This window comes from Marmota monax, unplaced genomic scaffold, assembly GCF_021218885.2.
Source record: "Marmota monax isolate L192 unplaced genomic scaffold, Marmota_monax_Labrador192_F-V1.1 WCK01_AAM20220418_F8-fsc00001, whole genome shotgun sequence".
Taxonomy (NCBI): domain Eukaryota; kingdom Metazoa; phylum Chordata; class Mammalia; order Rodentia; family Sciuridae; genus Marmota; species Marmota monax.
In genome coordinates, this window is record NW_026693777.1 from 42,949,246 (window position 1) to 42,976,717 (window position 27,472).

General features: G+C 37.4%; 2 protein-coding genes across 2 annotated transcripts; both read left to right on the forward strand.

Annotated features, from left to right (window-relative positions):
• On the forward strand, window positions 1-27,380 carry Rad51 (RAD51 recombinase). The gene is made up of 10 exons (XM_046460956.2): window positions 1-718; window positions 2,923-3,011; window positions 5,264-5,401; window positions 7,565-7,682; window positions 9,371-9,462; window positions 16,653-16,747; window positions 25,124-25,237; window positions 26,011-26,140; window positions 26,332-26,453; window positions 26,877-27,380. Exons 2-10 carry the CDS (start codon window positions 2,925-2,927, stop codon window positions 26,998-27,000), a joined length of 1,020 nt encoding a protein of 339 aa, XP_046316912.1. The 5' UTR covers window positions 1-718; window positions 2,923-2,924; the 3' UTR covers window positions 27,001-27,380.
• LOC124104209 (DENN domain-containing protein 10-like) lies at window positions 19,491-21,008 on the forward strand. The gene is given in 2 exon segments (XM_046460955.2): window positions 19,491-20,063; window positions 20,066-21,008. Coding segments are annotated over 2 exon segments (1,074 nt in total). The 5' UTR covers window positions 19,491-19,526; the 3' UTR covers window positions 20,603-21,008.
• Window positions 27,381-27,472: the final 92 nt, after the last annotated feature.

Consider the following 27,472-nt stretch of genomic DNA (forward strand, 5'->3'; position numbering starts at 1 on the left):
TGAGCTAATGCAATGATTCCCAAAATCATGGTTCCCAGATCAGCAAACCTACTGAATCGGAAAACCAGATAAAGGGGCCAATAATCTGTAGGTTTTATATTTTCTCAACTTTTTTAACTTGGGAGGCTCAGAGCGCCAGTTAAGATCAAAGATTCACATTTCGACGCTGCAGGAAACAGTCTCGAGCCACACCTTTTTCCAAAGCCGCCAGTATCGCTAGCCGAAACTTCCGCAGCGGTGCATACTGGGAGATGTAGTTCCAGACCTGTCGTACCATTTCTTGGGACTTGTAGTCCTCTATCTGGGAAGAAAGCGACAACTCGCAAAGTTTAAACCAGTCCTTGAGGAGAAAGGGAAGAGCGTAATCCGCAGTATCACTCGCGCTCAAATTCTTTGGGCCCATCTCTATGCTCGCGACCAAAGGTGGAAGAGACTAAAATGCGGGTGCGAGAGGGGCGGGGCGACGTCACGTCGACGCGGACGTGACCCTGCCCGAGAATCTTTGGCGGGATTTCTGAAAGTCGCGGGCCGAAGTGCGGCTGGAGAGCCAGTGCTGAGGTGACTGAGGCGCCTTCCGAAACGCGTAGTTGGGTCCTGAAACTTGCTTGGGTTGTGCACAGTAAGCCGACAACCGGGTCGAGAAGTGGAGCGCGCGCTAGACCAGTGGACTGAAGTCGGAGCGCTTGCTCTGCCTCACCTAGCAGCACTGCAGACCCAGGTGAGTTTTAGGCATAGTTCGGTCTCCTTTCCAGAGCCGGGGCTTGTCCTATAGTTAGCGGCGTCCTGACCCGGCCCGTGCTCCCGCTGCGGGCTCTAGGGGCCCCTCCGCGCCAACTGAGAAACCCGAAGATGGCGGGGAGGGACTTGCCCGGGCCTAACTGACCCTCAGAGCTCGTTGTAGAGCAAAAAAAAAATCTATCCCAGGTGTTTAGTGCTTCAAACCCGGCGTTCATCTGATGGACTTTTGAGGAAGCCTAGATCCAGAGAGTGGTAGTCAGACCTAATTAATGTTACAGTCAAGGTTTCTGAATTCCTGGAACCTGGTTTTGCCTACAAAGTACCAACCTACAACTGCCCATATTAGATGATGTTTCCCATCATCTAATATGGGAAACCTTTCATGGTTCACGTAATGCCTAGGGAATGACCCGAATGAAGTTTGGGTTTTGTTTTTTAAATTTCTAAAGGGATATGTTTGTGTGTGTATAAATCATAAGTGTACGCAATTCCGTGAATTAATACAAAATGAATATGTAATTACCACTCAGGTCAAGACATAGAATGCTGGCTCCGGGTATATAGCTCAGTGGCAGATGGCTCATCCCAGCAGTACTCAAGTCCTGGATTAATTCCCAGCCCCGCGCAAAAAAAAAAAAAAAAAGCACCCCAGAAGCCTGCCTTGAACCTCCTTGTGTTATATTTGACTTCTAACACCATTGACTAACTTGGCCTGTTTTTTTTAATACATCAACAGCATACAATGTTGTTTTTCTACATGCTCGTCAAATGTCAGTATTTGTATTTTTAATTTTCCGCTCTTCTGGTGGGTATAATATCTCATTGTGGTTTTAATTTTCCTGATTACTGAAAAGGTTGAGCTTTTTGTTCATGTGTTTTTTGGACATTTGGGTATCTTCTACTGCGAAATACTTGTTCGCATCTTTTGCCTATTTTTCTCTTGGGTTTTCTGTTTTTTCCTTACTGATTTGAAGGGGTTCTGTTTATTCTGGTTATCAATCTATGTGGTAAATAGTTTCTACTGTGACTGACTTTTTTTTTCATGCTATTATGTGGTTTCTTTTGATGAATAGACGTTCTGATTTAAATATAGTCCAGTTTTGTAGTCTTCTTTTTCCTTTTTAGTTGTTGCATTACTTACCCAATTCAAGAAATCGTTATCTAGCCTAAGGTTGTGAAAATATTCTTATATTCTGAAAACTTTCTTTTACCTCTTATATTTAAGTATAAAATCTAAATTGGAAATCTGTTTTTCCCCTTGTGTGAGAGATGTGTCAAGTTCATTTTATTCTATAAGGCTATCTACTCAACACAGCACTCACTACTTATTAAACAGACCATCTTTCCCCATTATTCTGCAATCTTTTTCATAAATAAAAGAAAATACTGACATGTATTCCTGTGATTCTGATATGAAATTATCATCAATTCACAGTTTATTAAATTTTCCACCTGAGAGAGATGGACCTAAACCAGTTAATAACAAATGGTCATCCTGTCTTCTGTCAAGTCTTCCAAGAGTAGAGTTCCTATTATCTTTGGGGTTAAATTTGTCCTCACATGTGTCCAGATTCTTTCTCTTCTCATCTCTTCTCTTCCTCCCTCTGGAGGTTCTCTACCACTGAACTACATTTCCCAGCCCTTGTCCAGATTTTTTTGATGTGACCGCCACCACTACTAGTGATTGAACCCAGGGGCACCCTATCACTGAGCTACATCCCCATCCCTTTTAATTTTGAGATAAGGTCTCAGTTGCTCAGGCTAGCCTCAAACTTGAGATCCTCTTGCCTCAGCCTCCCAAATTGCTGGGATTATAGCACCCAGTTTTTTATATAAATTGAAGTCCACTTATTACTGTGAACATAAGACTTTTACACTTTCATTAATATACCTTGAAGATAATTTGATGTTTTTTGTTCTTAGTTCTTTTTGAGCTGAGTATATAACTATGATAATAGCCTTACATGTGGTGTGGTGGTGCTCAGCTATAATCTCAACTACTTAGAAGGCTGAATCAATCCATAGTTGGTTAAATCCTCAATGTAGAACACCAATAGGGAGGGCCAACAGTAATTCTTCAGAGATTAGTTGCAAAACTAACTTTAAGGCTCTTTCCTTACTCCCATAGTAGTTCTTTAGTGTTCATATTGTTGGCCATCTGTTTTTTTTGTTTGTTTGTTTCAGTAATGGCTATGCAGATGCAGCTTGAAGCAAACGCAGATACTTCAGTTGAAGAAGAAAGCTTTGGCCCACAACCTGTTTCACGGTTAGAGGTATGTTCATAGTTACTAATTTTTTAATTATGATGCTGTACTAGATTCTCCCTAATGGGGGATAGCAACCTTTACTTAAACTGTAGGTTTATTCCTTGGTAAAAACCCAAAGAGTTTTCAGAGGTTGTCAAGAATACTGTGGAGCCTGGTGTGGTAGAGCAGCATGCCTGTAATCCCAGCAATTTAGCAAGACCCTGTCTCAAAATTTAAAAATAAAAGGGGCTGGGGATGTGACTCAGTGGTTATGGGTTCAATCCCCAGTACCCACACCCTCACCCCAAAAAAAAAATAATGTAGAAAGGTTTGATATTATTGCTAAACATATCAGGCCAAGACTTTTCTTTTGTCAACACTTCTCTTCGTATTGTTTTTCTTTCTCAGAGCTGGATTTTCTTAAATAGGCTAGGGTCCTATGGTGGATTAAGTATGCTTGCACTAAGTATGAAGATGTTGTCCAGGAACTATGGTGGCCTGGACTGGTTATGCAGGGAGGAAGAGGGAGCCACTTCCCTCTGTTCACCCAGATCGCTGCTGAAGTTACTGTGCTATCATAGACAGGAAGAAAGTGTGGGATTGTTAAGGTATAAGAGCCAAACTCAAATTTGTGACCCTGCCTAAGAATAGCAAGCACCAGAACTGGGGCTTTGCAGTATTTTGGCCTGTTGTAACTGATTTGAGTTGAAAGAAGTGAGAGGGAAAGCTTTTGATTTTTCTATTTCCTTTTGCTTAATTCTCCCATTTCCAACTAAGCTTCAAGACTCTAGAGGTTACTTAAATTGGTTTCTGATAAACATTTGAGAATTCAGAGTCATAATTTTTGGTGCCATGAGCATCCTTATACTTCCACATAGGTATTGGTTTCTGTTGGCAAATACTAATCTTTCCCTTCTCTTAAAGCCTCACTGAACCCCACATATATGCATATCTGTCCACTAATTCATGTTCTCTCAGAGACCATAGTTTTGGTGGCTAATAATACCAAACCTAACTTTGTAAATAGGGAGAAATAAGTGCCTTTTGGTGGTTCACTTTGAGAAGTAGCATAAAAAATAGTCATGTTTAGTAACCAAAACTAGTTTTGCCCATTCTTTTTTTTATGATCCCATTTATTTAAAAATAAATATTCATTTACATATGCATAATGTCTTCTGAGAATTACACAAGAAACTAATAGAGGTTACCTCTTGCGAACAGCAGTACTTATGATAAGATGCCAGGAGAAAGACTTCATTTTATAGCTCTTTTTTTTTTGTGTGTGTGTGTGTGTATTGTTAGGGATTGAACCCAGGGTCTTATGCATGCAAGGCAAGCACTCGATTTATAGCTTTATATTCTGTTCTGAATATTTTTACCATGTTGGGGGGGGACAACTAAGGATTGAACCCAGGTATACTTAGCCACTGAATCATATCCCAACCCTTTTTATTTTTGAGACAGGGTCTTGCTAAATTGCTGAGGCTGGCCTCAGGCTTGCAATTCTCCTGCTTCAGTCTCGTGAGTTGCTGGGATTATAGGCCTGTGTCACCATGCCAGGCCCATTCCTAGTCTTTTGAGGAACCGCCATAGTAATTTACAATTCCACCAACAATGTAAAACTTCCTTTTCCCCACATCTTTTCTAGCATTATTCCTTTTTTCTTCTTTTCTTAGACTGAGGATTGAATCTTTGGGGGATGCTCTGCCATGAGCTATATCCCTAGGCCCTTTAATATTTCTGTTTCAAGACAGAGTCTTCTAAATTGGTTAGAAACTTCCTGAGGCTCGACTCAAACTTGTCAGTCTCCCAAGTTTCTAGGATTAAAGGTGTGCCTCCACAGATGGCTCCCATATTTATTCTTGTTTATGTTCTTGGTGGTTGCCTAGTGCTAGTTTAAACACTGGTTTTGATAATGAAAAAGTTGATAATTTGTAATTTGATAGCTCATATGTGGGTCACACTTCTCAGGTCTTTTGTATAAATTATATTACTTTAAATACCTCTGAATTAAGCCGGGCCTGATGGTGCATACATGTAATCCCAGAAGCTCCAAAAGCTGAGGCAGGAGGATTGTGAATTCAAAGCCAACCTCGGCAACTTATCGAGGCCCTAATCTACTCAGTGAGACCCTAAGGTTAAGCCCCTGAGGGCTGGGGTTGTGGCTAAGCCCCCCTGGGTTTTATCCCTGATACAAGTGGGGGGAAATCCTCTGAATTAGATAGGTTACATATTAAACAAGTGAGAGATCTGAAACTTAAATATGATTTTATTTGCAGCAATGTGGCATAAATGCCAATGATGTGAAGAAATTAGAAGAAGCTGGCTTCCATACTGTGGAGGCTGTTGCCTATGCACCAAAGAAGGAATTAATAAATATTAAAGGAATTAGTGAAGCCAAAGCTGATAAAATTCTGGTAAGTTCAGCTCTGTGATCTAGGAAGGCATTAGTGGGAATAGTACAAAAGAGTAAATAAATAGTGAAAGATAGTCTTCCTCCTTCCATCCTCCTCCTTCCCCTATGATCCTGGTCCCCTTTCCAGAAGAGACTGTGTCCAGTTGCTTACCTTGGTATTTTCCTCTTGTGTAAATTTCAATATTATGAAATTAGATTTAAATGCTACTAAATTAACTATGAATTTATACTCCCACCAGAAATGACTGGTGTGTAATATATATCTTTTTTATTAATAAAATGTTTTTTATATAAGGAAAGTGAACAAAATATATATATTTGATATTTTTTGTCAAATGTATTTATAAATTTATGTATAGAACATATACTGGGGATAAATATACTAAAATATTTACATTGTTATTTCTGGTTGGTAAGAATATGAGCAATTTTGTGTGTTGGTAAATACATGTCCTAGGAATTAAACCCAGGGCTTTACTTAGCCTAAACATGTTCCCTACTACTAACACTATACCCTAGCCAATTTTTTTGCCTCAATTTTCTGAAGCCTCTATGTTTTCTTTAATGAGAATCTTTCATTTTATATAGATGAGATTTTTAATAACAGAGAATGTGATTTCAAATCGAGTTTATTTTTTTTACTGTGATATAAAAGTGATTTTACTGGCTTAACTGAATATGAAGTGTTAATTTAATAATCCCTTTTTTAACAGCACTTTAGTTTTTGAAATCCCTTCTCTTTCACATATATTCTCATTTTGCCTTTATAAGAATACTAAGAATGATAAGTAGGGTCAATATTCCTGCTTTGTAGATAAGGAAGCTTAAACACAGAGGTTTAATTATTGAATCAAGGTCATGCAGAGGATAGCAGAACTAATACCAGAACCCAGATATTTTATTTTATTGTACTCTAACCCTTCCTCATCTGCATTTTATTGTATATTTTTAAAATATGTGTATATATGCACATATATATAATGTTAAATTGTAGGTAGACACAATACCTTTATTTTATTTATTTTATTTATTTATCTTTTTATGTAGTGCTAAGGATCAAACCCAGGGCCTCACACGTGATAGCCAAGTGCTCTACCACTGAGCCAGAACCCAACCCTTATCGTATATTCTTACACTAAGAGCTTTTATGTTTTTAAACACTGGTAAGATATTAATCTAGATATTTATTTAGTCTCAGTTTGTAAAATTTACAGTGCTAAAAAACCCTAAGTAATTCCTAATGTAAGTGATAAGAGTGAAGATGTTGCTGTCTATGTGAGTATGAAATCATTTATTGGGTTACTTAATTAAATGTTTATTGAAGTGGTGGCTTAATTGTAAATAAGAATTCTGAGGGCTGGAGTTGTGGCTCAGTGCCTAGCATTCATGGGCTGGGTTCAATCCTCGGCACCACATAAATGTAAAATAAAGATATTGTGTCCACCTAAAAAAATAAAATATAAAAATATATATTTATATATATAAAAAGAATTCTGAGGGCTGGGATTGTGGCTCAGTGGTAGAGCTCTTGTCTAGCATGCAGGAAGCAGTGGGTTTGATCCTCAGAACCACATTCAAAAAATAAAATTATTATGTCTATCTACAACTTAAAAAAAAATTCTGAGTTTCTAATACTTTTGTTAAAAGATTGATTTGGGCTGGGGATATGGCTCAGTGGTAGAACATTTACCTAGCATGTATTCTGCACGGATTCAATCCCTAGCACCATGAAAAGAAGATAAAGGCGTACTGTGATTTTGACTAATGCCAACAGGGGTTCCCAAAGTCTATATGTTCAGTTTTCATGACTGAACAAAAGCTGACAGGGTCTTCACTTATGCAGTGTCATATCTTAGTTTTAGGAATGATATCAGTTCTCTGCTTCTGGGAACACATAAATGTAAATCTAAAATAAGTAAATTGAGATATGCAAAATGATATAGAAAGGGATTTGATTTCAGATATTTTATGTTGTGAATTCCTGGATGCTAAGGATCTACAACTTAAAAAAAAAATTCATTTGAATTTGACAGTAGAAACCTTTGAAAGACAGCATTGGTATCGTTGGTATCTTAGAGAAGACTTGTAGTTCTAGCACTTAGATCACAGACTTTCCAGGTAAGGGTTATTATTTGGTTGATTTAACATTCCTTAATTTTCTCAGGCTGAGGCAGCTAAATTAGTTCCAATGGGTTTCACCACTGCCACTGAATTTCATCAAAGGCGATCAGAGATCATACAGATTACTACTGGCTCCAAAGAGCTTGACAAACTACTTCAAGGTAATATGAATTCTTTAACCCATGTTGTAAACTGATTAGCAAAGTGTGCAAGTTAAAGGAACAAAACTGAAATATTTAAGCATGATTTACATGTTAGATATGATTAAGAGTTAAGGGAAGTACACACATTGAAGAATTAAGACTGCTAGGTGTTCAGTCAGATAAAATGAGAAGTTGTGCTCCATTTGTGTACAATGAGTTGAAATGCCTTTTGCTGTCATGTATAACTAATTAGGACAAATAAAAAATTAAAAAAAAAAAAACTTTTGGGGTTGGAATTTGACTTATAAAATACTAAAATTATCTTTTGTTTGTATTTTTATGCAGTGCTGAGGATCCAACCCAGTGCTTCCCATGTGTAGGCAAGCTCTCTATCACTGAGCTACACTTCCAGCCCCTAAAATTATCTTCAAGTTAAATAATTTAATACTTCATTGAGACAATAAACTTCCTCTGCTTAAGGAATAAAACTAGTTATGATCTACTCTACCACAAGGTTGAAAGTTTGCTGACTAAAAATCGCCTTTGTACTTAGGTATGGGTGGTGATGGGAATTGAACGTAGGTCCTCGTATGTTCTACCATTGAACTATACTCCCATTCCCAAAGTACTCTGTTTGAATACTAATAGTGTAATGCACACTAATCTTCAGGACTTTAAGGAAAACTAGGGTTTTTGAACTTTTGAAGGCGTAGCTATCTAACTGCTATAAATTAGATTTGGTTCTTCTTTCCCAGTTATCTCATCATTCAACTTTTCTTCCTTCTTTGGGTACAAAATGCCATGGATTCTGGAATAAAGCTCAAATTTGAGTGTTCATCCTCTCTCCAAACTCACCCTCCCAGCATTTACATGGTGAAAATCATTTAAAATCTATACACCTCAGTTTTCTCCAAAATGAGGATAAAAGGACTTTTTACATTATAGGTTATTCAAAATAAATGAGTAATACATATAAATATACACTACAATGTCAGGTATATAAGATACACTTAGTAAATATTAAATGATACTACATAAAACTATCTTTTTAAATAGCTGCTTATTGATTTGTGACAATACAGTTTTGTCTCCTGGTTGTGGTAGTAGGTTTTTTTGTTTTTGTTTTGGTGCATCTCCACCCCCCACCCCACCCCCGCCCCCAGTACTAGAAATTGAGTCCAGGTGTGCTCTACAACCAAGGTAAACATTTAGCCTTCCGCAACCCCCCCCCCTTTTTTTTTTTTTTTTTTTGAGAGAGAGGGTCTCACCAAGTTGCTAAGGTTAATTTCAACCTTAAAATTTTCCTACCTCGGCCTCCTAAGTCGCTGACACTACAGCTGTACACCATCACCCCCAACTATTAATGGTAGTTACTTGAAGCTGCACATTGGATAAAATTGCCTGGAACTGTACAATCATGTAAGTGTGTGCATGTGTAACTGGAGAAATCTGAACAAACTCTAGATTATACCAGTGTCAACTTTCTGATAGGCTAGATGAAGAGTACACAGAACCTCCCTGTACACTTCTTTGCAACTCTATAAATCTATAATTATTTCAAAATAAGTTTAACAAGTTACTGCTTATTGAAATTTCAATTTCTAAGTTATAAAAACATCTTTCTGATGAGCTCCAACAACATTTCTAATGTTTCATTGTAGTCTCAACATTTTATTGTTCTGAGAAGTGCTTCTTGTTGCTTTTAGGTGGAATTGAAACTGGATCTATCACGGAGATGTTTGGGGAATTCCGAACTGGGAAGACCCAGATCTGTCATACACTAGCTGTAACATGCCAGGTGAGCTAATTAAATCAGCAAGGATTAGTTGTCTCGTGTATTTGCAAACATCTATTAGGACAGACATAAAGGGACTTTCTTTGTCCTCAGGACTCCTATAACTAGTTGGAAGATAGACTCCTACTGCAAATCTTCCACATCATAGAAACTTCCATATTACTGATTTCAAATACTTTCTTATCCCTTAGGCCTCTCCTGGCTTTACCTGCCCTTTTTTTCATTAGTTTGCATATTATGGTTGATCATTAAAGTAATTCCTTTAGAAATAACCTCAACTTTTGTATCCACTTGAAGAGATACCAGTCTTAGAGGAATCCTATTTCTCGGTATTTGAACCCAAATTATTTACTGATCATACTGAAGAAAAATCATACCATAAAGTTGACTGATTTCACTTTAAATTCAAGATGAACAACCTTTAGATTAGCATTCAGTACTGTTTGGCCAATCTACTGAGTTTCTCTAGTTAGGTATGCTCTCCTAAACTTTATCTCATACTTGGTCCTTTCTTCTCAAACCTTCATGTTTTTTTCAACCCTCACTCTGAGCCAGTGATCTAACCTGCTTTTCATGTCAAATCTACAAATCCAGCTACAATTTTACCCATCTTTATTTCAAATTATGATGGATGTGTGTCCCTTTTCCTCTCAGTAGCTCATCCCTAACAATGTGATCTGATTACCATCTGTTGCCGTCCTCTCACAGACTCCTTCTTCCATTCTGTTTGATTTCTCTTAGATATCTTCATCACAATACAATTATGCCCAGTATTTCCTCTGTTGGAAAATCTTCCCTGGTTTTCTTTTACTTATGCTCTCATTAATGGGTGGATTTGGGAACATACACTCTGGGTTAAATAATTGCTTAATACGTTCATTTAAGTAATAAATACAGGAATCAAACTAGACTTCAGAGATTAAAACCTTCATAAGGGTAGATCCTATAACTGGCTTGTTCCCTGCTGTGTTGCTAGAAGCTAAGTCATTATTTGTTATTCAGTAATCATTCAATAGAATTTGAATGGATGGAGATTATAGAACAGAAGTTCTAGGGCATGCCTGACATACTGTAAAATAAATGATACACAGGAAATAGCTTAACTATTTAAAGGAGAAGGAAGGATTGCTTTACTCTAGAGTAATCAGAGTATGTATCTTTATAAAGAAAGATATTGGAAGCCAGACAAAGTGGTGCATGTCTATAATCCCAGTGGCTTAGGAGGCTGAGGCAGGAGGATTGCAAGTTCAAAGCCAGCTTCAGCAATGTAGCAAGACTAAGCAACTTGGCAAGACCCTATCTCAAAATAAAAACACGATGAGGAGGGGTATGTTTGGCTAATCTACTGAGTTTCTCCAATTAGGTATGCTCTCTTAAACTTTATCTCATACTTGGTCCTTTCTTAAATTATGATGGATGAGTGTCCCTTTTCCTCTGGCTCAGTGGTACGGCACTTGCCTAGCATGTGTGAGGCACTGGGTTCAATTCTCAGCACTGGGTTCAATTCTCAGCACTGCATATAAATAAATGAATAAACAAAAAGGTCTGTCAACATAAAAAAAAAAAATGAAAAGGACAAGAGATGTGGCTCAGTGATTAAGTGCCCCTGGGTTCAATCCCTAGTACCAAAAAAAGAAAGATAGAAGGATAGATGGTTATTGGAGTAGAGTTCTAAAGGATACAAAATTTAGGAGAAAGAAATTAAAAGAATTTAACTGTATTGAATGGAATAAACAACACAAGCGATGGAGAGACATAATGTATAAGAAGATAATACATAAATCTGTACATATAGCCTGTTTAGCATTTAGGTAGAAAATTGTAGGATATGAACCTTAAAAAAATATATCAAAATGGGGCTTGGTGGCACATGCCTGTTATCCCAGCTACTTGGGAGGCTGAGGCAGTCAGATGACAAATTAAAGCCAGCCTGGGTAATATAATATAATGAGACCCCCTGTCTTAAATTAAAGGGTTGGAGGAATAGATTGGCGTTTGAGTACCACCTGAGATCAATTCCCAGTACTTAGGGGAGGAGAAAAGAAATCAAGATCATATATTAGGTCTTCAGTGTAGATACAAAGTAAAAAATTGGGCTAGGGACATAGCTTGGTGGTAGAGTATGTGCTTAGCATGCGTAAGGTCTGGGTTCAATCCTCAGCACTAACACCAACTTCCAGTGAAGTTTAAACTTGGTTCTGTAAAGAGTAGGGAATATTTCAAAATTTTCAACAGGAAAATAAAACTTCCAGAAATATCTGGTAGCAACCTGTTGAAAAATTAGAGCTGAGGATATTTGATCTAAGATTATTAAAAGCATCTAATTGGAGAGTTTTATGGAAATATGAGTTCAAGTTTAGAGACGGTGGGTTGGTGGTGACCAAAAAAAAACCCAAGTAAAAATATCTAGCAGAGCTTTCTTAGTATATGAGACAGGGTCTTCAACACAATGCCTAGGCAGGCTTTGAACTCCTGAATTCAAGTGATCCTTTACCTCAGCTTTCTAAGCAACTGGGATTGCAGGCACGTACCATTGTACCCATCTTATCTACCAGTATTGATGAATATGGAATCAAGTCATATACAGAAGTAACAGTGGAATGTCTGAAAATGAAATATCTACAAGAGAGTGTAGAATATACAAGAGAAAGCTAACAAACTTCCTTGTTAGTGTCAAACAGTATTTAGTGCCTTTTTTCTTTTCTGAATAGGTCATCTTCACATTCTCTGGCTTTAAGGATATAATTCCTGGGAGTGGGTCAGTCCAGGTACATAGAATCTGGACTACTCTTATGAACCAATTCTTGCATCAAAATTTTTTGAGACTTTATCATCATTCTTGATATTTCAAAGAAAAATTACTTCTTGTTATTTTGTTTGCAATACTGAGGATTGAACTCGAGCACTTTACCACTGAGCTACATTCCCAGTCCTTTTTATTTTGAGACAGTCTGTCTCACTAAGTTGCTGAGTCTGGCCTTGAACTTGAGATCCTCCTGCTTTGACCTCCCATGTCATTGGCATTACAGGCTTGCTTCACCATGCCTTGACATGGGCCCACCATTTTCTTGAGATGATGAATACTGTTTGTTAAGGTAGAAGAATATTCTGTTTCTTTATGAATAAGTTTATCTAACATCAAGCAAACCAGCTTGATAGTTTTTGTTTTTCTATCATTTACCTTTCTCACTTACCATTTTATTGCTTCTTTGATTGCTCCACTGATCTTCCATTTATTTATTTTAAGTTGCAGATAGGTACAGTACCATTTATTTATTTGTTTATTTAGTGGTGCTGGGGATTCAACCCAGGGCCTTGTGCGTGTGAGGCAAGCATTCTACTGAGTGAGCTATATCCCCAGCCCCCAATTTATTTATTTTTGTGGTACTGAGGATCGAATCCAGTGCTTACACATGCTACGCAAGCACTCTACCACTGAGATACAACCTAGCCCTCTCCACTGATCTTTTCTTTGCAAACCAAAATATCACCATATGTCTTATGAGACAGCCAAGTTAGAATTTCAATATCAAGTACACCTGTGTCATTGTTGGCCCTCCTCATGAATACTGAGAAAGAAGGAGTTTGAAGAAGAAAGAAAAAACTTTGAGGATAACAAAATATTGAGGAGAGTGGTAGTAAGCTATGAAACTTGCTTGAGCACCATTAGAAATTTGATAGCTAAAGTAGAAAAGCAGTATTTAAGATATTGCTTAAGGAGCTGGGAATGGTGGCACATGCCTATAATCTCAGCAGCTCAGGAGGCTGAAACAAAGGATCACAAGTTCAAGGCCAGCCTTGGCAATTTATCGAGAATCTGTCTCAAAATAAAAAGGGATAAGAATGTAGCTCTCAGTGGTAAAGGGCCTTTGAACTCAATCCCCAGTACCAGAAACAAACAAACAAATAAAAAGAAAACTGTATTACCCTTTTGGGATGTAGCTCAGTGGTAGAAGACTTGCCTAGCCTATGTGAGGCCCTGGGTTTGATACCTAGCATAGTGGTTGGAAGGGGATTAGCCTTACATGGGTCATTGAACATGATGTGTGGCCTTTTATTTATTCATTTATTTATTTATTTAAGATTTTTTTTTTAAGATGGACACAATATATATATATATTTTTTTTTAATGTGGTGCTGAGGATCAAAGGTCTCAGGTAAACGTAGTCTCTTTATAAATATAACACTCAAGGCTAGGGCTGTAGCTCAGTGGTAGAGCACTTGTCTAGAATGTATGAGGACTGGGTTCAGTACTCAGCATCACATAAAAATAAATAAAATAAAACTATCTGTCCATCTACAACTAAAAATATTTTTAAAAAATTCACAGGTGGCTGAGCAACTATAGATCTTTGATCTTTTTTCAGAGAAAAAGAATGTTAATTTGTTAAAAGTTGAAAGGATTACACTTAACTAGTCTAAGAGCTAGGACCAGGGGTATAGAGAGAATGTTAGATTACTGCTTATATCTAAACATTCTTTGTTCTCACTGTTCAGATTTTCTCAACTTAATGAAGTGAAAACTTGCTGAGAATTGGATGTCTAACACTGAAATTATATAAAGTTGAGAGCTACAGTTAAAATATAAAAATACACTCCATATTTGTTCAGAGTACTAGACTAATTTAAAAATTCTGAAAAGATAGGTTGGGGTTGTAGCTCAGTGGCAGAGTACTTGCTTCGCATGTCTGAGGCACTGGGTTCTATCCTTAGCATCACATAAAAATAAACAAATAAAATACAGGCATTCTGTCCATCTACAACTACAAAACAATTTTTTAAATTCTGAAAAAATAATTTAACATATGTATTAAACTTTAAAGTATATGCTCACTAGACATAGTGGAGCACACCTGTAATCCCAGTGGTTTGGGAGGCTGAGACAGGAAGATTGCAAGTTCAAGGCCAGCCTCGAAACATAATGAGGCCCTGTCTTAAAACAAAAAATTTAAAAAGAACCAAGGATGTGACTCAGTGGTTAAGCACATCTGGGTTCAATCCCTGGTACCAAAAAAATATATATAGTTTATAGTTTTTTTTTTAATCATTTACCTTTCTTATATGTGTGTGTATTTTCTTTCACAGAAATATACAAAGAATTTTTTTACCATTAAAATGGTAAAAATGAGAAACAACATGCATAGGAAGAAGAGTTAAATTATGATACTAAGCAGTTATTTAAAAACAGCTAAAAAGATTGTGCTGTAGCCCAATAACACAAGATGGCTGTGGTCGCACTAATAGGGCAAGTTGGAGAACATAGCCTGTAGTTGATCTGCATCTGCTCCAGGTTACCACTGACTCAACTATATCTGACACCTTCTCTGTTTCCTTGTTATCAATCTGCCTATCTGTGCCTAGTTACCTATGGCCTCCCTTATGTCTAAGGAGGTCTACCCAGTTGCAAAAGAATTTTCTTATGATAGCATTCACAATATCAGAAAGTGAGAGAAAGGGAAAATCATTCATCTGTATCCTGGAGACTTAGCCCCAGAGTATCCAGATTTCCTCCTCTCCACAAACTTCAAAAAGCTTCTACTTTGATCCTGTTAGCCATTGGTTCTACATTTTTAACCTCTGTCAAGGCCCTCCTTTTGTTTTATACATGTCTTTTGTTCCTTGCGTACATTCACATGATATAAAAAATTTTTATCTGCCAACTTTCCAAATAGTAATATAATTATTCTCTTTCTAAATTAACAAAGCCTTCCACAGTAGAGTATACAACAAAATCAGTGCCCTAAAATTCAGGGAAATCATATCTTCAAAGTACTTTTCTGTACATCAAGTACTATTTAAATGATTTACATGACTTTATTTAATCCCAGCCATATCGGTGTTTATAGCAGCAAAATTCACAATAGCTAAATTATGGATACAGCCCAGATGCCTGTCGATAGAAAAATGGATAAAGAAAAAAGTTTTTTCTAAGATTAGCATTGGGTATTTGCCAGCCCCTGAATGTAAAATGTTCTAAAGGATTTTCCTCAGAATCCAAATGGGAATTTTGGGTTCAAAATAGATTTCTAGTTTGGAAACTATCCTTAAAGCATCATTCACTTAAAATTTGTAGAATTAACTTAAAGGTGTCTAACATGGGATGGGTAGTCTAAAATAGAGTTTTCCTTGTGGCCTATGAGACTGTTTTCATAATATTCTGTGTTCTTTTCTTTTCTTGCCTCTTTTGTTTGATTCATTGGGTGTATGATTTTGAGGTTTGGGGATTTGGAGTTTTTTGTGTGTTAGGTTCTTTGGGTTTTGAGGCTGGGAATTAAATTCAGGGCTTCATGAATGCTAAGCATTTTGCGCTTGTTTTTTTTTTTCTTTTTTTTCCTTCCCTCCTCCCTACTTTATAACAAACTATTGTTTTCCTTTTTCACTCTGTTCACTTTTAACACCTATATATACTATTACAGCAAATATCGTGTTTCTTGCTTATATTTTAAACTTTCTATGGATGCTTCTGGGCCATTGACAAGCCCCTTCAGTAGCCCTTTGAAATGAACTCTGCTCAATAAAGTGAAGTATAGGGCTAGGGCTGTGGCTCAGTGGCAGAGCACTTGCCTACCATGTGTGAAGCACTGGGTTCCATCCTTAGCATCACATAAAAATAAACTAATAGGGGCTGGGGATATAGTTCAGTTAGTAGAATGCTTGCCTCACATATACAGGCCCTGGGTTCGATCCCCAATACCACAAAAAATAAATAAATAAACAAACAAAGGCATTCTGTCTATCTACAACTACAAAAAAAGAAGTTCTTTTAAAAAGTGAAGTATAAATTTGTTCTGGATCCTAAGATTAATTGGGGATTGGATTAGGATCCCTTGTTAATTAGACCTAAATGGGTAAATGATCTTCTAATTATTTGTACTAATGAACTAATACATCTTCTATTGGTGTGCAGTCAAATTTTTTCACCTACTTTGAACTATATTTCTGAGCAATCTAACTGACAAGATTCTAGCTTTGTGTGCTATTAGACATAATGTGAGCGCTTCATGTCTAATACCAACTGTGTTTCCATCCAAAGGAAATGACTTCTTCCTGCCTCCTATCATTTTAGAATTTTTATTTTTCTTCTCTGCTTTATCAGGAGTAGGAGGAATTATAGACCTGTCATGGGGAACTTGGTCCACCTGTATCAGAAATATCAATTATTTCCACTGTTGTTTTTTGGTTTTCCTCTTTAGCTTCCCATTGACCGGGGTGGAGGTGAAGGAAAGGCCATGTACATCGACACTGAGGGTACCTTTAGGCCAGAACGACTGCTAGCAGTGGCTGAGAGGTAGGTTACTTATTAGATTAGAAAATATATGGCTGCACTTGTCACTGTGTAGAGTCTCACTGAATTGCTCAGGGCCTCAGCCTCCTGAGCAACTGGGATTATAGGCATGTACCATCACACCTAGCATGACTTACAGATTTCAACACTATTCCCATAAAAATTATAGCAAGCTTTTTTGCCAAAATTGACAGAGCAGTTATAAAATTGATATGGGAATGTAGGAGACTCAGAAAAACTAAAACTAACACTGGTGATTGCCAGTGTTAGTTTGGCTAAAGAATATCTCTTGTGTTACTTCACATCCCAAATTATGTATATGGTTCAAAAGAATGGTCTTCCGTAGTAAAAGGAAAAGGGGGTGGAGGCATTCTTTAGTCAATGTATTAATCACTGTCAGACTGGATAAAAAATAAATTTATGGGGCTGGGGTTGTGGCTCAATGGTAGTGCTCGCCTGGCACGTGCAGAACCCTGGGTTCGATCCTCAGCACCACATAAAAATAAATAAGTGAAATAAAGGCATTGTGTCCAAATATAACTAAAAAATAAATTAAAAAAAAATAATAATAAATAAAAATAAATCCAACTACATACTGACTTCCAAAGAAACACTTCAAATTCAAAGACAAATAGATTGAAAGTAAAAGGATAGAAAAAGATGTCACATGCAAACAGTCACCATAAGGAGGATGAATAGTTATATCAGACAAAATAAATTTTAAGACAAAAAAATACTACTGATAAAGAGGGACATTTTATAATTAAAAGGTCAGTTCACCAGCAATAAAAAAAATCTTAAATATATACACACCTATCAGCAGAACACCAGAATAAGTGAAACAAAAACTGAAGTAATTGAAAGAAAAAAAAATGGACAATTCAACAATATTTGGGGACCGATATCACTCTCACTTTCAATAATAGATGGTACCTTCAGTGTCAATAATGAGTTCAAGGCCTTGGTGAAGGTTGTTATTTTCATCAACTTTTTTGTTGCTGTGCCAAAAGACCCAACAATAAGAGGAGAAAAAGTTTATCTGGTTCACAGTTCCAGAGGTCTCAGTCCATACATAGATGTCTGATTCAGTTACTCTGGGCAGAAGGTTAGGCAGAACATCACAGCAGAAAGGTGTGGAGGAGAAAAATAGCTCAGGGCCTAGCAATCAGGAAACAGAGTGCTCTGCCCAACAGGGATAATGTGAACCCCAGAATACACTTCCACTGGCTCATCTCCTCCAGCCACACCTAACCTGCCTATAATTACCACTCAGTTGATCCATATCACTGGGTTGACACACTGATTGGGTTAAAGCTCATAATCTGATGTGACTGTGTATTCTTGCATCGTCTCACATATGAACTTTTGTGGGGCATCTCAGATCTAAATCATAATAAATGTCTATGAAAAATCTATTACTGGCATCATACTTAACGGTGAGATTTTGAATGCTGTCCTCTTAATGTCAGGAAAAGGGTGGTAGGTAGGTCCTCGCCAATGCAGCCAGATAAGAAAATGAAATAAAAGGCATCCAGTTTTGGAATGGAAAAAGTAAAACTGTCTATTTGCTGATGACATGATGACTGTATGTAGAGAATCCTAAGGAATCCACACAAAAACTAGAACTAGAAAAAAAAAAGTTCAGCAAAGTTGTGGGATACCATGTCAATATGCAAAAATTAATTGTGTTCCTATATATTATCAAAGAACAATTCAAAAAACAGTTTCAGAGGCTGGGGATATAGCTTAGTTGGTAGAGTGCTTGCCTTGCATGCATAAGGCCCTGGGTTCAATCCCCAGCACCACAAAAAACAAAACAGTTCCAGTTACAGTAGAATGAAAAAGAATTAAAACAGTGGACAGGTATGGTAGCACTTGCCTGTACTTCCTGCTGCTTGAGAGTCTGAGATAGAAGGATCTCTTGAGCCCATAGTTCTAGACCATTCTGGGTAACATTGTGAGACCTGTCTCAAAAAAGAAAGAAAATATTTCAGAATAAATCTGACAAAAGTAAGACACATTGAAAACTGTAAGCCTTGCTAACAGAACTTGAAGATGAAATTCCACATTCATGGGTTAAAGACTCTACTATTAAATGGCAGTCTTCCTTAAATTGATATACAGATTTTTTTTTTTTTTTTCTTTTTTGGTACGGGGGATTGAACCCTGGGGTGCTTAACCACTAAATGATATATCCCCACTCTTTTTTATAAATATAAATAAAATAAAGACAGAGTCTCACTGAATTGCTCAGGGCCTCAGCCTCCTGAGCAACTGGGATTATAGGCATGTACCATCACACCTAGCATGACTTACAGATTTCAACACTATTCCCGTAAAAATTACAGCAAGCTTTTTTGCCAAAATTGACAAACCAGTTATAAAATTGATATGGAAATGTAGGAGACTCAGAAAAACCAAAATATTCTTGAAAAAGAAAGAAGAAAATTGAAGGTCTTAGACTTCCCAATTTAAAACTCATGACCAGGATTAGTGATAACATACCTATACTCCTAACTACTTGCGAAGCTGAGGCAGGAGGATTGCAGTTCGAGGCCAACGCAGTATACTGTCAATTTAGCTGAGACCCTGTCTCTAAATAAAATTTAAAGGGCTGGGGATATAACTCAGTATTTTCCTAGCATATGTAAGGCCTTGAGATCAGTCCCCAGAACTGCCAAAAATAAATATATACGCTCATTATAAAGTAATTAAGTAATTGTGATCATGGCACAAGGATGAATTGAATTAAGAGTTCAAGGCGCAGCGGCGGCGGCAGAAGATGGCTGCGACTGGGGCGGCGGACACTCAGCTGATGCTCGGGGTTGGGCTGATCGAAAAGGACACAAATGGAGAAGTTCTGTGGGTGTGGTGTTACCCTTCCACGACAGCCGCATTAAGGAATCTGCTGCTCAGAAAATGCTGTCTCACAGACGAAAACAAACTTCTCCATCCCTTTGTCTTTGGGCAGTACAGAAGAACATGGTTTTATATCACAACAATTGAAGTTCCAGATTCTTCAGTTTTGAAAAAGGTGACTCATTTTTCTATTGTTCTGACCGTCAAAGATTTTAATCCAGAGAAATATGCTGCCTTCGCTAGGATATTGTGTAGAATGTACCTGAAACATGGGAGTCCAGTTAAAATGATGGAGAGTTATATTGCAGTTCTTACCAAGGGTATCTGCCAGAGTGAAGAAAATGGCTCTTTCCTTAGCAAGGACTTTGATGCTCGAAAGGCATACCTTGCAGGCTCCATCAAAGACATTGTATCTCAATTTGGAATGGAAACTGTTATCTTACACACGGCATTGATGCTAAAAAAAAACGAATTGTTGTCTATCACCCTAAAATAGAAGCTGTTCAGGAGTTTACCAGGACTCTGCCTGCCCTGGTGTGGCATCGACAGGATTGGACCATCCTGCATTCTTATGTGCACCTCAACACTGATGAGCTAGAAGCCCTGCAGATGTGCACAGGTTACATTGCTGGGTTCGTAGACCTGGAGGTGAGCAACAGACCAGATCTCTATGACGTGTTTGTGAATCTGGCAGATAGTGAGATCACCATTGCTCCACTTGCAAAAGAGTCCATGACAATGGGAAAATTGCACAAAGAAATCGGCCAGCTAATTGTTCAGTCTGCAGAGGATCCAGAGAAGTCAGACAGCCAGGTTATACAGGATATTGCCCTAAAAACAAAAGAAATCTTCACCAACCTAGCACCATTTTCTGAAGTTTTGGGTGATGGAGGAAAACGAGTCCTCAATTTGGAGGCGCTCAAGCGGAAAAGATTTCCACCAGCAACAGAGAATTTCCTTTACCACCTAGCAGCAGCCGAACAAATGCTGAAACTCTGACTGTGAGATAGGATGTGCGCTGGTGACTGCTGGAAAGCTCTCCTTCCACTTTGATTATCCGTTGACTGTGGAAAATACTGGAGATAAGAGGAAATGCTATATTTTCAGTGATTTATTTGAAATTATTGAGATTTGACCTGAAAAACACTGAAACACATGAAAACACTTGTGATTTTTCTCCCAACTATTAGTTTCCTGCCTACTGTCAACGTCTGACAAAGTGCTGTCTGTAACTATTCCATGTGAGGAATGCCTCTGCCCAGTGTCCTGGAGTGAGGGGAAGCTCTGTCCTTGGGCAAATCACAGCTGATGCAAAAGCCTTCATTATTAGTTCCCATGTGTCTCATCGTGTACCATAAACTAACAGTTTGTTACCAGAAAAAAAAAAAAAAAAAAGAGTTCAAAAATAAAACCTTTAATTTATGGTTATTAGATTTTACACGGATGCCAAGGCAATTTATATGGGAAAGAAGACTCTTTTCAACAAATGATGCTAATGTAGTTCAATATCAATGTGCAAAAAAAGAATAGCCACTTACTGTACATGGTACTAGTAATTACTAGTAACATGGTTATTCAAAAACATTAAACACAAACTGGGTGTCGTGGCACACACCTGTAATCCCAGTGGCTCTGGAGGCTGAGACAAAAGAATGGCAAGTTAAAAGCCAGCCTCAGCAAAAGCAAGACACTAAGCAACTCAGTGAGACCCTGTATCTAAAAATAATACAAAATAGTTCTGGGGATGTGGCTCAGTGGTCAAATGCCCCTGAATTCAATCCCTGGTACCTAAATAAATACAGAATAATTGCCATATGATCCAGTTATTTCCACTTCTGAGTGTATATGCAAAAGAATTTAAAGCAGGGAAGCACTTGAAAATGCAGTACACTGTTAATCAGCAATCATAATCAAAACAACACAACAATCAAAGGGTGGTAACTACCCAAATGTTCATTGGCAAATGAATGGATAAGCAAAATGTGGTATGTATACATACAATGAAATATTACTTGGCCTTAGGAAGGAAGAAAATTCTGACACACAAAACAGTATGGATTAACCTTGAGGACAGTATGATAGGTGAAATAAGCCAATCATGAAAGGAAAATACTGTGATTCTACTAGTATGTACTAGAGTAATCAAAGTCATGGAGACAGAATAAATTAGAATGGTGCTTACTTGTAAAGAAAATCAAGAGCTATTGTGTATGACATTTATTGTTAAATTTATTAAATGTCTCAACTAGTAAATTAATAAGCAATGTTTTATCCATCAATAGAATGTTGTTTGGCAATTTAAAAATATCTAAACACTGATACATGTTACAACATGAATGAACCTAAAAACATGCTGGTGGAAGTTAAATATAAAAGACCACATACGTACAATCCATTTATATGAAATTTCCAAAGGGGAAAAATCTGTCAAGACAATAAAATTATGTATATTGAGGGTAAGAATCTGGAATAACTGCAAATGGACTTAGAGATATTTGTGGTTGTAAATGTTCCACAGTTGGACTGTGTGGATGGTTGTACAAATCTGCAAATTTACTTAAACTTGCTGAATTTTGTATTTACAACACATTTGCTTTTTGGTATATTACTTATCTTGCAGTAAAGCTGATACATCTTTCAAATGAACTCAAAATTATTTTCTTGTGTTTAGGCTTAAATATGATAATTTAGTTCTTATCACACATTTTACTGAAACTCAGTTAAAGAGAATTTACTTCATGTTGGGTTGTCAGATTCAAATTGAAACCTGCCTGATTAATTTGAGAATATTTTCTCTAGTTTTATAATTATAATCAAATTCTCTTTCCTATTTGATAATCAGAGGGATCCAATCCGTTGAATATATACCACTGAGGCATAAAATTAGGTTGAAACAATAATTGTAGCACTTTACCTTTGCTTACATGAGAAAAAAAGAATTATTCTCTTTTGCAACCTGACCTTAGTTTTCTGAAGCTGTATGTGCTGAACTCTGTCTTCTCTCTAAGGCTTGTTTGGCAGTCTTTTGGATAGAATCACTAAGACTTTTTCTAGTAATATAGGAAGTATTCAGATAATATAGAAGAATATAAGCCATGAGGATAGAAACTTTGTTTTGATCACTCACTGTATCCCATAGCCCTAGAACTATTCACTCATTATTTATTAATGAATTAATTACTTTATTAATTAGGGCCATGTTTATGATGATTTTTTTCATTGAAGAGAAAATATGTTTGAATAGAAATTAATTCATCTTAGTCACACCCACCTAGTGAGAAAATTTTTAGAATTGAATTTCCATGTATATATGTTGCTTTCAATTGATAGTTCTGGAAAGTCATAGGCCTCCTTAAACTAATATCCAATTTCTGTTCCCAGCAGAACATAATTTGCCATGAACTTTTAAGAATACTAAACCACAATCAGGTTACTATGGCACAGGATTCCCAGAATGTGTGCATTAGCACACATGTACATGAAAACAGCTACATTAGCACCTGGGAACTTGTTAGAAATGCAAATGCTAGCCAGGTGCAGTGGCATAGGCTTGTAATTTCAGCTGAAACTGAGGCAAGAGATAACCAAGTTTGAGGACAGCCTGGGTAATTCAATGAGACTCTGTCTCCAAAAAAAAAAATAATTTGTTAAAGTGCAGGCAAAGTGGTAGAATACCTGCCTAGCATGTGCAATGTAATCCCCAATGTCTCAAAAAAAGAAAAAATACTATCCTCATCTCCTTATCCCCATGATAGAATCATGAACGTAGAATAAGCTCAAAGAATTACAGAACACTGGATTTTCTTTAAACACTATCCCTCCATCCATCCATATCTCCCTTTCTCTTGTGTTTTACTGAGAAATGAACCCTGGGGCCTACATCCCCAACTATTTTATTTTGAGACAGAGTTTCATTAGGTTGTCAAGGCTGGCCTCAATCTTGAGATCCTTCTGTTTTCTGTGTTCCAATTCACTGGGATTACAGGTGTGCATCACTGCATTCAATTGATCATTCTGTTTTGAACTATTAAATAAGGGGATAACTATTATACTTCATGAAAACCACTTGTTTTTAAGTGATGATACATTATTTTCACATTGTTCAGGGTGTGGATAAAAGCATTCAATAACATCTTGGGGGGATGGTACTATGGATTGAACTCAGGGGCACTCAGCCATTGTATTTAGAGACAAGTTCTCACTGAGTTGCTTAGTGCCCCGATTTTGCTGAGGCTGGCTTTGAACTCGTCATCCTCCTCTCAGCCTCCTGAGCTGCTCAATACATTTATCAGAATCTAATAGGTATATAAAATATACTAGGAAATTAGTGAATCCCATCCCAGTTTTTTCCCTAAAGGAATTTATATTCCAGTAAAAGAATGGCACAGTAGTTCTTCACAAGTGTCATAAAAAAGCTCAAACCACATTTTTAGAAATCCTGAAGAGGAAGAATCACATCTATTTGAGAGATGCAGGAAATCTTTGTATAAGTACAGGTAAAGCCAGGTGTGGTAATGTATGCCTATAGTCCCAGCTACTGGAGAGAATCACTTGAACCCAGGATTTGAGGCTAGACTGGACAATACAAGGAGACCCCTAACTGAAGAAATTTTAAAGAGTGCAGGTTAAGTCTATTCAGATAGATAAATCAAAACTTTTTTTTAATGGTGTGAAGATGAACCCAGGGCCTCTTTCCTACTACACCAGTGCTCCATCATTAAGCCACATCCCCAATACTTAACATTTAATGAGAATGAAATTGTCTTTCTTGAGCAACCTTGAACATTCATATCTTAGTTAGCAGAAGCAGAAGTGAGTCCATTCTATGAAAACAGGAGCTATTTTATTTGCTCTTTAGACACAAAAGGAAAAAAAAATCATTAAGCCATAAATTGAATTCAGATGTCACTCACTTATACTACATACATAAATATCACATTCTGAACTGTAACTTGTTTTATTCTTGTAACTAGAAACTATTATGAGAATTTTGAAGAAATGAAATATGTTTAATAAAATCCTTCCTTGAACTTATAGTTTGAGGACCCTTTTTTAGAAGGTTTAATGTTCATATACCAGTAGTTGATGTGAATTCAAATTGATACATTTATTTTGGCTTGTTGCCCTTGGGTTTTGCAGAATATTGTTTCCCTTTAATTAGGAATTCTCATTCTAGATTTGGAGTCCTCAAAGAATAAATTTGATTTATCTTAAAGTCTTACCAGGTACATCTACTCTAACAATTGCTGCTGCCATCTTTCTCTGAAGTTTGCCTGCATATCATAATAGAAAGGGATTTAGTGCTGGGGATGTAGCTCAGTGGGAGAGCACTTGTCTAGCATACACAAGGACCTGGGTTTGATACTCAGCACCACCAAAAAGAAAAAAAAGGTATTTATATTCTTGGATCTTGAAAGCACTGTCAGTACCACTTCTTACCTACCCATCCTGGTAATTTAAATCTTAGAAACGAATTTCTCACCCGACTAAGTTCTGTGCCTGAAATGTTCTCTTTTCTAGATATGGTCTCTCTGGCAGTGATGTCCTGGATAATGTAGCATATGCTCGAGGATTCAACACAGACCACCAGACTCAGCTCCTTTATCAAGCGTCAGCCATGATGGTAGAGTCTAGGTATGTGCTTAGCAGAAGATACCAAATATGTTCCCAGAGCTCTTTGTATCTTGTTCATAGTAACCCGAATTAGAAATGGAGAATTTTAGTTTCTGTTATTATGCTTATGACATGTGTATATGCACATGGGCTTTACTGGAGATTGAACCAGAGCTTCATGTCTGCTAGGCACACACTTAAAGCTCTGAGTTGTATACCTCAGCCCTTTTTTGAGACATGGTTTCACTCAGTTGCCCAGGCTGGCCTTGAACTTTGTAATTCTCTTGCCTCAACCTCTGGAATAGCTGGATAACGGGTGTACATAGTCACTCCTGGCCTATTTTGACACTCTTGTTTTGTGATCGAGTCACTAATGAAAAATGAAGCCAAGGGCTGGGAGTATAATTCAATGGTAGAGCACTTGGCCTAGGATGTGTGAGATCCTAGATTTAATTCTCATCACCATACACGTACAAAAAAGAAACATGATCTAAACTCCTATATGAAAATTAAAATATGAGATTTTAGAGGATTGAATAAAGGAATAGAAACTGACACAGGCTAGAAAGTCTTCAGAAAATGCTTGTTCTTGTTGGGCTAGTGACTCAAAAGAGTGAGGCAGGAGGATCTCAAATTCAAGGCCAGCCTTGGCAACTTACTGAGAACCTTGTCTCAAAAAAAAAAAAAAATAGAAAAGACTGGGAGTGTAACTCAGTAGTAGAGTGTGCCTCTGGGTTCAACCCCTCGTACCAAGAGAAACAAAAAAAAAAAAAGAAAATTCTTGTTCCCTTTAGGTATGCACTGCTTATTGTAGACAGTGCCACCGCTCTCTACAGAACAGACTACTCAGGTCGAGGAGAGCTCTCAGCCAGGCAGATGCATTTGGCCAGGTTTCTGCGGATGCTTCTGAGACTTGCTGATGAGGTAAGCTGCAGGGCTACAAAAATTTACGGGAACCTTGCTGAGAGGTGAGGACATTAGTGCCTAATATCAAGTTATTAGTTTAAAAATGAAGAGAAACCTTAGTCATTCGTTGCTTTGTGGGGGGAAGTGGTGGCAGCATTAAGGTTCTTGGAATGTCCCTGGCTACAAAACTCACATCCTTCCCCCATCAGTTTGGTGTAGCAGTGGTAATCACCAACCAAGTGGTAGCTCAAGTGGATGGAGCAGCCATGTTTGCTGCGGATCCCAAAAAGCCTATTGGAGGAAACATCATTGCCCATGCATCAACCACCAGGTAAGGTGATGGCATTAATACTTCTTGCTTAAATATATGTTCTATTAACTGTGAACTAAACATGACAATAAAACATTTCCATTTAAACCATATTAAAGCTGACATTGTGTAATTAAACACTTGGGAACTCTTGCTAAATCTAATTGTCTTACTCTGATTGGTACTGGTGTTTTGACAGAATTTAAAACTCTGTTATTGAAGAATGAGTATTGAACCTCTGCCTGATTATTTTGAAAACTGTCTGTTTCAGTATGAGCATTCCACTAAAGGGGTCAGAGAGAATGGATTTCTCCAGGTTAGAAATGCACTAAAATCCCTAATGTCCTTGTAGGAAATACACAGACATATACATATATATCTTAAAAAGCTCTATTATAAAGTCAGGATGTAATTATAATAACTTGGTCTGTGTCTTTGGGTCAGATTATACCTGAGGAAAGGAAGAGGGGAAACAAGAATCTGCAAAATCTACGACTCTCCTTGTCTTCCTGAAGCTGAAGCTATGTTTGCCATCAATGCGGATGGTGTGGGAGATGCCAAAGACTGAATTACTGGATTTTTTCCCCTGTGGTAAACTTTTTTTAAGTGCTGCAATCTAATGGAGAGGACTGCTCCCTGGGGTTCTTCACAAGCTTCTTCCTTGTTGTGAGTGCCAGGACAACATCCAGGAAAATAGCTATTATATCAGCCTTTCTAATTGTGTAAATAGGAGACAGGTCAGAATTCACAAACTGATCTGAAATGTTTATTCCTTCTGGAGCATGTTAATCTTTGTGATTTCTTTGGTGTTTATAGAGGTATAAAATACCTTTGACATAGTGTCTTGGAATGGACTCAGGGCTAACAGGTCTCCAAGAAAAGTAGTTGGGAAGATCTGATTTCTTCTTTCACTTCCAAATAAAATGTCTGAGCTCTGTAGCCAAAGGAGTGAGTCTCTTCACAGGATCTTCTATCAGCAAAACTCCCCTATTAATTAGAATGTAGGTTTTAAGGTTGTATGCCTGAACTCATAAAAATTT

Coding starts and splice junctions, on each gene's coding strand:
- Rad51 (XM_046460956.2), top strand. CDS start 2,925: ATGGCTATGCAGATGCAGCTTGAAGCAAACGCAGATACTTCAGTTGAA. Junction 5,402..7,564: donor CCAAAGCTGATAAAATTCTG/GTAAGTTCAGCT, acceptor TAATTTTCTCAG/GCTGAGGCAGCTAAATTAGT. Junction 25,238..26,010: donor GCCATGATGGTAGAGTCTAG/GTATGTGCTTAG, acceptor TGTTCCCTTTAG/GTATGCACTGCTTATTGTAG.